Source organism: Octodon degus, unplaced genomic scaffold (genome assembly GCF_000260255.1).
Source record: "Octodon degus isolate 3935 unplaced genomic scaffold, OctDeg1.0 scaffold00005, whole genome shotgun sequence".
In the NCBI taxonomy this organism is placed as follows: domain Eukaryota; kingdom Metazoa; phylum Chordata; class Mammalia; order Rodentia; family Octodontidae; genus Octodon; species Octodon degus.
The window spans coordinates 31,839,802-31,850,323 of NW_004524581.1; the positions used below are offsets into that span (position 1 = coordinate 31,839,802).

The 10,522-nt window shown below is 46.7% G+C and overlaps 1 protein-coding gene across 1 annotated transcript in view; it reads left to right on the forward strand.

The window, feature by feature from the left end:
• The window catches only part of LOC101561716 (HLA class II histocompatibility antigen, DRB1-3 chain-like), an 11,171-nt gene extending 1,616 nt beyond the window's left edge, over positions 1-9,555 (forward strand). The window contains 6 exon segments of the mRNA XM_012515801.2: positions 3,646-3,753; positions 3,756-3,914; positions 7,375-7,653; positions 8,339-8,449; positions 8,905-8,928; positions 9,225-9,555. Coding sequence (XP_012371255.2) covers positions 3,646-3,753; positions 3,756-3,914; positions 7,375-7,653; positions 8,339-8,449; positions 8,905-8,928; positions 9,225-9,238 — 695 coding nt within the window. The 3' untranslated portion in view covers positions 9,239-9,555.
• The last annotated feature ends 967 nt before the right edge of the window (positions 9,556-10,522 follow it).

The following is a 10,522-nucleotide window of genomic DNA, read 5'->3' on the forward strand; positions in this document are numbered from 1 at the left end:
AATTATATACTTCTCGTGTTTACACATAAGTCCAAAAATCTCACCATATACAACATTGAAGCAGGACAATCTCACAATATTCCAAAAAGGGAAGATTTCTTCCCTTTAGTTTTTTTCCCATAGAACCTCATATGTATGGATCTATCTTATGCATATAACTGTTTTCATTTTAGGTGGAAAATTTAAGAGGAATCTAAATTTGAACAATTTTTCCCAGCTTATCCTGGGTTTCCTGCTCCCTGGGGTTGGAAGCGATGTTCCCGCAGGGGTGCAGGTCCTCTCAGTGCTCTCCTCCCTCATCTTCCTGCTCCCTGCACTCCAGGGCCTGAGCCCGGCCCTGTGCAGGAGGCCGTGGTGCTGGCTGGGCTCAGCGCTCCCTCTCTCCTGTTCCTGACACCCTGCACTGGAGTCAGAGGTCCTTTGTGCTTGCCGTTTCCCTGTGAGCACCTAGGGGCTGGCTCTGTTGCCTCAGGCACAGGTCAGGGAGCTGGTCGGTAGTGCTCACATTACTAACTTATGTTGAGCCTTTCTCTACTGCCGGTTTCTCCTCACATCCCATGTCCTCTGGCTTGACCCCACAGAATGATTTGAATGAGTTTCAATAAAATCAAATGTAGGCAATCTATATTTAGCAAAATATAATCAACTTTCAGCAACCTTTTGTGTTTCAAAGTATGCGTACAAGCAGGAATACAAAGAGCATGTGAAGGCTGATATCTTCTCATAGGGCTTAAAGCCAATAAACAAAGGAAAGGGAACTTATTGGTTTGTTGGCCAATTAGCACAAATTCATGTTTCTTTCATCATTCCCACTCTTTTCCTTAACTAGCCGTGGCTGATTACCTCTATTTCCACATACTTCCTATTCTTTCATTAGCAATTCCATTACCTTTACTGAAAATCTTGAAATTTGCACAGACACTCAGCTCCTTAAGAGCTCCATTAGAGATTTAAGAAAAATATAAAATTTAAGAAGAATATAACTTATAAATTGAAGATTGTTGCTATACTTCGGGTATGGAATGTTCTCCACAAGTCTCTGTGTTGGGCTCCAGGTTGGTAGAAACATGAATGTGGGGGCTACTTGGAACTTTTAGGTCATGGAGGGGAACTTCATAGAGATTGCGGGAGGCAGTGTGTGTTTTTTCTTTCATGCCTTTGCTGTGAGGTGAACATGCTGTTCTCTATATGCCCCTGGCTGTGCTGTCCACTCCACAGGCACCAAAGTAAGGGGTCTGCCTGACTATGGACTGAAGCACCCCTACTGTGAGACAGAATAAATCTTTCTTCTCTATTAGTTGGTTATCTCAAGTAGCTTTTAACAGTGATAGAAAACTGACAGAATTGGAACAAAATTCTCTATGTCCTCTAAACTTTCGCAATGATTCTATATTCTTCAGTGTTGCTAGTGGCAAATGCTTACATATATTAAGGTCAAAATTACAACAGTATTTTAAAATCTGTGTTTTATGTATTTGATACAGGGTCTCAGCAGGCAGCTTGGACTCCTTGTGCTCCACCTGTTTTCAGCCTCCTCAGCACCACCATGCCTGGTCTGGGCGGCCGGCTCAGGGCGGCCCAGGGTGGAGCCTCCGCAGCGTGTGGCGCCAGGGATTGAACCCTGGTCCCTGTGCTTGCCTAGGCAGGTGCTTGGTCCTTTGAGTGATCTAGCAGGCCCTAAAATCTCTTTTTGAGCTTTCTCAGTACAATTAAATGTAAAATTGAGACCACTAAAACTATATATATGCATACATATGTATGATGTCTAAGATGTACTAGATTAGTTTGTGTTTAAGACTTAAAAAATATTACAGTCAAACACACATTGCCATTAGTTCCCTCAAAATATTCCCACTTGCGTTGAATGCGCTTATCTGATCCTCTTGCCCCTTCCTGAATAGCTCTGGAAGTTATTTTTTGTATCTGCAGTTGCACTGTTTTGGCTCCTTATTCAATTAAAAAAATCACGTTTCCTCTTCCTTTTGATTTTGGGGAAGAGATAGAAGCCATGTGAATCCAGACCTATTGAGGAGATGAGGAGGCACCACGATGCATGAGTCTGCTCTGCTTTGCTTTGGATGCTTATTCTGCTGAGCCATCTCGCCAACCCTGAGCCCGCTTTCCACTGGATGCTGCAGCACACTTGGAAGCAGCTGTATTTTTAAAAAATCATACCTGCTGCAGACAGTGAAAGAACTCTCCAGAGCTGCTACAGAGCATGAGAAGTACATTGTATTTGAAAGGTACATTTTACGTGAACACAAGGATCCCATTCATCACAGTGAATGTGTGGTACCTGTTCCTGGCGCATCTCACTTCTTTTTCCCGTTCTGTTCCCTTCCCTTCCACATCTCTTTCCCTCCATATCTACAAAAGCTTTGGTTTCCATTTTTTCCTTCTATTTTTTTCTTTTTTTCCCTTCTTCCCCTCACTCCCTACCTTATTACCCTTAGTGTAGGGGCCGCACATGTTTAAACATCACATTGCTTTTGTGGTGGCCAAAACCAAGAGTATAAATAAGGGTCCAAATGAATAGCAGATCTGTTGAAATTATGATTATTTCTAATGCATTTTATATAGGATCTCACTATGCAGCTTGGACTCAGTGATCCTCCTGATTTCTGCCTCCCTAGTGCTGGGATTACAGGCATGCGCCACCACGCCCAGACTCCGTCACTGGCCGGGGGCGGGCCTGGTGTGGCATGAGGTGCCAGGGATCGAACCCTGGTCCCTGTGCTTACCTAAGCAAGCACTGCTGAGCTACATCGCCAGCCCAACGTTTTTCAAAAGATGTGGATTTTTGAAATGAGAAATTGAGATACAGACTGTGAGCCTGTATCACTATTTTATTTTAATCTCTTTCCACCTGCTAGGCAGCCTCCCATTCCTTAAAACCCCAAATCCTGGCATCAACTGCAAGGCTGTTTCCACAGGACATCCGGTCTAATCTTTACCCCTAGTCTTTATTCCTTTCCACCCCATTTCTGGGCTTCAATACCCTGTTGTCTGCTGAGCCTTTTGCACACGCATCACCTTTACCTTTGCCACAAAGTTAGGCCTGGACCACACTGCTCAGGCTCCCTGGAAGGGGACTTTCCTCATCCATCCCACAGTCATTCCTGAGTCCCTCCCTGGCACCCTGCTGTCATTTACATCTCTTTGCTGTTCTCTGTGAAAAGACTTCCACTCTTCCACCATCTCCCATCTTGCATGATTCCCCTGTTTGGACTCTGTCCCTCCTGCACCCTTTACCAGTGTAAGCTCCTAGCTGTCAGCTTCTCCTCTACTCTGGGTTTGCAGGGGCAGCACAGACATGACAGGGGCAAAGGAGGGAGCCTGGATGAGAGGATCCATCGCAGGCCATGTTGAAGTTCTGTGGGCCTAGGAAGAGGGCAGGCAGGGATGTGGGCAGGGTCTCAAGCCGCTGCTGCTCAGGGCATGGTTGAGGGTAAGTCCAGTGCAGCCCTTGGACCTGAGACAGAGCCAGCAGGGAGGGGCAGCTGGGGGAAGCAGGTCTGGGAGGAGCAGTGTCCCAGCCCAGTGCCTTTCCAGGCTTGGGAGGCACCAGCCTGGGTACTGTCGTGTGCATGGTAGGCAGCGTCCTCCTGGGAGGAGGTCTGTGATCCGGTCACTCCTGTCCTACAGCACGTTACTTGGAATACTTGAAATCAGAGTGTCTCTTCTCCAATGGTACTGAGCGGGTAAGGTTTCTGGAGAAATACATCCACAACCAGGAGGAGAATGTGCGCTTCGACAGGATGTGAGTGAGTACCGAGCGGTGACCAAGCTGGGGCTGCCTGAAACCAAGTCCTGGAACAGCCAGAAGGACCTGCTGGAGCAGAAGCGCGCCCAGGTGGACAATTACTGCAGACACAACTACGGAGTTATGGAGAAGTTCACCATGCAGAGGACAGGTGAGTGTGGGCCTGGGGAGGGAGGGAGGGAGGGAGGGGCATGGAGAGAGGGAGGAAGGAAGAAAAGTGACAGAGGGAGATGGAGGGAGGGAGGAGGAGAGGGACAGGCTGGGAGTGAGGGAGGGTGATGGCAGAGGCCGGGGAGGTGAAGGAGAGAGGAAGAGGGTGAGGAAGAGAGAGGGGAAGAAAGGGAGAGAAAGGGCTGGAAGGAGAGAAGGGAGAAAGGGTAGGGGCAGTAAAGGGGAGAGAAAGGGAGAGAGAAAAGAGGAGGAACAATGAGAGGAAGAGGGAGAGGGAGAGGTTCTGTGTCCTTAGAGCATGGAGCTGTGAGCAAACAGAAGTTATGAGGGGACATGTGAGAATCGATGGTCCTTGAAGAAAATTTTGCCTCTATGGAACTCTCTCTCTCTCTCTCTCTCTCTCTCTCTCTCTCTCTCTCTCTCTCTCTGTGTGTGTGTTTGAGAGACAGGGATAAACAGAGAGACAGAGACAAAGTAGGGAGAGTACTGGGAGAGGGAGGGAGGAAGGGAGGGAGGGAGAGAGAGAGAGAGAGAGAGAGAGAGAGAGAGAGAGAGAAGCACTGTGCTTGTCCTGTGCTCATGAGGCCGACCCTAAACAGAACACGGGTAGGGCTGTGAGCAAGGAAGAGGCTCAGAGAGGTGGGGAAGGTGGGGAAACGCAGATGGTGAAGGGAGCAGGGATTGGGGTGAAGGCCAAGACATGCTAGGGAGAGGGGAACCCTGGGCATCTCGGCTGTGCTGGGGGTGCAGGAGGATACGGGCTTCACGGCTGGAGGCCTTGGGGAGGCTGCTTCCTCACAGCCCTTGGCCTGCAGGCTTCTTTGCGGTGAAGCCCAGGAGACACAAGTGCTCCATGTGTGCACCACGTTGCAGGGAGCAGAGGTGTCAGAGTAAGGTGGTGGGAGGACAGGGACAGGCACCCGGGGCCTTTTCCAAGGTTGCTTTTAGGCCTCAATTTCCTGCTCTTTCTGGCTGGTTAGTTTGCCTGCCTGGTGCACATACCTTTAGGTGGTAGGAGAGAGGGTCGAAGTGGCCTTGGCTTCTAGTTGTGCTACTTGACATATTACTGTTTTCATAAACTAATAACATTGAGGCGGTTGCGTATTATTTTTTTCTGTATTTGAAACCCAACCTGTGATTCCACGTGGTGAGGCTTTTTACTTAAATACTGACTGACAAGTTCAGGTCTCTCTTAATGGGGTGTGTGTGTGTATGTGTGTGTGTGTGTGTGTGTGTGTGTGTGTGTGTGTGTGTGTTGTTTCCTTGATTATCAAAATCTGAATAATGTATTTTAGTATGTTACATAAAATGATGTAAAACTTGTATGTGATTTGTATAAAACCTACATAGTTCAAATCCTGCCTAAACTAGTTATAAAATCTAACACTGTATATATGCTGCTTACATAATGTTGCATTATTCAGGGAAAAATGATGAGATGAGAAAAAATTGGCCATCTTCAGTACAAACACGTATTTTTCAAAATTTCCACTACACAGATGGATGTATAGGGAACCCTCAGATATAGGTCCACCTGTATTCTAAAATATTACACTGTTAATCTTTAACTTTAATTTTTTATAGGGTTTGTGAACATTTTCCCACACCTTTTGGAAAGAACTATTACTCTAAAAATTACTCGTTTCTTCTCTGGGGTCCACTGATAAGAGATTTTATGGATTCTTTACGCAGGAATATTCTTCCTCCTTCTTGCTATTTTATCCACATCTTGTATGTTTTCTAGTTTATACTTTATTTCTTTTCAATACTGATCATGTCTGGAATATAGACATTTTACTTAATAAAATATGAAGCAATATTGTTGGTAGTGCTTTACTAGCTACCTTGTATCTGTCATTTTCTGTGAAAATGTGTCCGTTGGGGCAATGCATTTAGTGAGGCTGGCGTGGGGAGGGATTGCCAAGGCACGAGGCACACCCACGAATAGGGCCCAGACACTGTGTTGGCCACAAAGGTCAGCACGGGCAGTGAGACAGATGCAGTTTGGTAGCAATAAGTAGGTACAATAAGTAGGGAGAGGAAAAAAAAAAGTAGGGGCCAGGGAGATGGCTCAGTGGAATAAGTGCTTCCCCAGCAAGCACAAGGGCCTGTGTTCAATCCCCGGTTCCGCAAAAAAAAAAAAAAAAAAAAAAAAAAAAAAGTAGGGAGAGGATTCCTCAAGTGAGAGAAAGAAGGAATCTTTTTTTTTTTTTAATTTTAGGGAAGGTCTACAGGGTGTTCAGGGTCTCACTACTAGATGGGACTCATAGTGACCCACCTGTTTACAGTCTCCCAAGCGCTGGGATTACAGGCACATGCCGCCACACCCAGTCTCAATTACCATCTCAGTGTGCCCCCGGGGTGGGGCCGGCAGGGCAGGCTGGGGATCGAACCCCCGGCCCCTGTGCCTGCTTCCTGGCCCTTTAATCCGCTGAGCTATTTGGTCTGCCCAGAAAGACTTTTTTTGGCTGGCTCAAGCTGCCTTAAGGGTGGTAAGGCAGGTGGAGGTGGGGATCCAACCGAGATAACCTGCACCTGACTGCATTTGCATGAGCAGGCGCTTAAACAACTGAGCCAACTGGCGGGACCCAAGAGGGGAATCTTTCTGAAGGACGTTTTTGATTGTGTTTTTGGTACCAGGGATTGAACTCGAGACCTTGCATTTGCCAGACAGGCACTTGTTCTGCTCAACTGTCACCCTGGCCTCAGGATTGGTTTCTCGTGTTGCTTACGCTTTCCCTCTGCCCAGGACTCCTGAGCTACCTGGGACTCAGCTCTCAGGCTTAGAGTCACATCTCTGTCCCTGCTTCTCAGGTTGCAGCCAGTCCTGGCTGTGGACATGGGACGGTGTGGAGAGAGCACTCCCAGGACTCCATGCCCCATCTCCTGTTTGTTCCGTTGCTCTCTTCCGGTTTTGTACGGATAGGGCTGTGAATAAGATTCTCACATAGGAAACAGGAGAATAATGATCCACAAAAATAAATTTGTGGCAAAATGCTAGTCCATGATTTTAAATGTTTTAATCCTAATATAACACTACATGGTGAATCAGTATCCTCATCCCATTACAGAAAAGTTTGAATCAAAAGAAATGTAAAATCTCTTTCAGGATTAGTCACAGAGAGGGAGAGCTAGAATTTGAACACAGGAGTTCCAGAGTTCAAAATATTAGTATTTCATATTCTTTCTAGTGACTTCAAAACACTTTATTCAGTGATGAAAGCTCAGGTCGAGCTATGAAAAATGAAAAAAAAATAAAAGAAAATCTCTTGTGTTTTTCCTGTGAGGATTAACTTGCAAGCGCCTCCAGAGGTCCCCGTAAGCCCCAGCAGAGTGAGAAGGCCAATACCAGCCCGAGTCTCTTGCTGGAGGGGCGCGGGGAGGAAGCCAGCCAAGCTTGCTCTGTCTTTCTGACTGTTTCTCTCTGCCTTACCCCCCAGTTGAGCCCAAGGTGACCGTGTACCCCATGAAGACCCTCCTGCCCCACCACAACCTCTTGCTCTGCTCTGTGAGCGGCTTCTACCCAGGCCATGTTGAAGTCAGATGGTTCCGGAACGGCCAGGAGGAGGCGGCTGGGGTGGTGTCCACAGGCCTGATCCAGAACGGAGACTGGACCTTCCAGACCCTGGTCATGCTGGAAGCTGTTCCTCAGAGCGGAGAGGTCTATGCCTGCCAGGTGGAGCACGCGAGCTGGAGCAGCCCTGTCACCATGGAGTGGAGTGAGTGGGAAACCCTGACCTCAGACATTCCCCTGCTACCCTCATGAGGTCTTGCCTTATCCCTGGGTGTCAGGTTCCCCCTTTCTCTAGAAAAATATTCATTTGCTCTATTTTCTTATCTACTTTTGGATAATTCATGCCAATGGAGAGAGTTAGTTTCTACCAATACCTATACACCGTCAGCACACGACTATGCCTATCAAGAACAGAAGTGTCCAGTTTCGACCCTTCTCACGCTATCCCTGCTCATGGTCATCCACTGGCTGATCTGCAGACACTGATCTCTGGGCTGAGTGTTTCTCTGAGGTCCCTGCTGCAGGCTGTTCTCTGCGGTCTGGGAGGAGGAGTGACGCAGTCCTCCTTGCAGGAGGGAGGTCCACCCTGAGCTCTGCTTCCCATGAGCTCTGTGGTCCTAGATGGCCACTCATCCCCGCTGAGCTCCAGGCACTGCACACGACCAGGGATGCTGCAAGGCTGTGAGGCTCCCATGAATTCAGTCTGTGAGCTTCACAGCTACTCACTGCAATTTTTGATTTTTTTTTTCCCAGACACGGTCCAATTCTAGTTTTTAAGGGAAGACATCTTTCCTCTAGTCTTAAATTTCAAAATTTCAGGGTCTCCGTGAGTGAATTGGGATTTGGATTTGGGATTTAAATAAATCTCTAAACCTGGCATCTTCCCTCAGGGGCCCAGTCAGGATCTGCACAGAGCAAGGTGCTGAGTGGAGTCGGGGGCTTCGTGCTGGGGCTGCTCTTCCTCGGCTCGGGGCTGTTCATCTACTTCAGGAGCCAGAAGGGTGAGAGGCCTCCTGCTGGCTAAGACTCTGTACAGCCTTTTCTGTGGGAAGAGATAGTGTCTCACTCAGGATCGTTCTCAATGTGTTGGTGTCTGAATATGAAACCTCTTATTCCTCAGAATACCTCGCATTTTGTGAGCATTCAGAAAGCAACTGTTTATGAGTCTTTTGTAGAAAGCTAGTGGATATGGCCTACTCAGGCCGGGGAAGGGAGAATTAGTTTTGAAATAGTGAATGGAGAGCCGTAGGGAAGGGAGGTAGAGCCATTGAATGGGTGTTTATGAAACATGTGCACCTTGGTCAAATTCTCTGTTTGTGCACCCCTGTCTATCCTGGATGGCAGGGCAGAGGTGTCAGGGAAATCTCCGGTGGCAGATCTGACCCTGGGGACACTGATTTTGGGGAGAGATTTTCATTCGTGTCTTTAAAGTGTCCATTTCCCCTCTCACTTCCAGGACACTCTGGAGTTCAACCAACAGGTAATGTCCCTGAATCTTCTCTCACAGACAGATTTACTCTCACTACCAGGGATGGTAGATGTGAGGAGATGTGAAACAGAGCCAATGTGGAAAATCTGGGTGCAGCTTCCTGATCAAGCAGTTTACAAGGAAACTGCCTTACACTACTGAATAAAACCCTGAGCTCTGAGGCAACATGCGCTCAGAGAGACTGAAGAGTGTTTCACTTTGCCTAGGTGGCCTTGAGAGGACCTGGGCGGGGAGAGAAGCTCATTCAGAGTGAGTTCTAGAAACCCTGCTGTCCTCTGTCCTTCCAGGACTCCTGAGCTGAAGAGATGGTGACTGCCCTGAAGGAAGGAACCATGCCCCTGCTTCTCCATGTGTTCTCCACGTCATCACAGGCAGCCTGCTTGGCTCTTGTTCTCCCACAGAGAGAAGCTCTCCTGGTACCCTGGACCATAGAGGTCGTGTTTTCCCTGATGGCTGCCTCCGCCCGTGGGCCCCACCTGGAAGCTCAGGCAGACGACAGGGCCTTCCCTTTGTTCCCAGCCAGCCCCTGTGCTCAGTATTCTCCTCCTCACTGCTTCTGCTGTCATCTTGGGGAACACCACCTTGTTATTTTTTTTAAATAAACTTGGAGAAAAACAATCATCTGCTTCCTACAGTTTTGAAGACGATGTACAGAAAAGAGAAGAGGAGAACAATTGAATGCTCCTCTGGTTTTTATTTAAGTATGACAAGTCTTTGAGGGGATGCACACGGGAACTAGGTTGAACAAGCCATTTCCCAGAGTAGACATATAAAAACATTCCACTCTACAACATGAACATACATGATCTTTCCCCTGGATCTTAGGCTAAAGGCCAAGAAGTGATTATACAATGTTTCCTTGTCATTTAAATTGTGTGTTATAGTTAGATTGGAAAGTAAACTTACAATAATTGAAACAGAATTGATGAGAATATTATGTCAAGAAGGGAACTGGAAAAATAAAATTCCTTGCTCCCAATACCGTGTACTACTGCAAATCAGAATGTAGCTCTCTGTTCACTGACTTCGTGACATACTATTACAGAGGAGGTAGATGTCTGGCCACGGATGTCTAACACATACATGGTCTAGGAGGAAAAGGAAAGTTTAGTGGTTCTGTTCCATTCAAACAGTGAGTCAGATTCATAGATAAGGAAAATAAAAAGTAAAAACTCAAATTGGCCTTTAAGTCTTTTAAACAGATTTTATTCATTGTTATAAATAATTATTGTTTTGTACAAAATTGAAAATACAAAATTATGCCTACATTAATTTACCTGATAAATTATGTCCGAAGTCTGATTTTCCTGTGTAAATTTCATGTGTGGGTACAGATGTCCTTTCTGTTATAACACGTTTGGCAACTTTTCTGCGACTTTGTTCCCCCAGAAGAAGAAATTATTTATCTCAATGTATTTGAGAACTATGGTATGATGCTGCAAAGTAGAATTAAAACAGATGACTAACATTTCAACCAAGATGCATTACTCATTGTCGAACTGAAAATCAGGTGCAATTGTCCTAATAGTTCATTAACTTTCTATGGCAGGCTGATGCAGGATCTTTTGGGGTTTCTGGAGGGCTG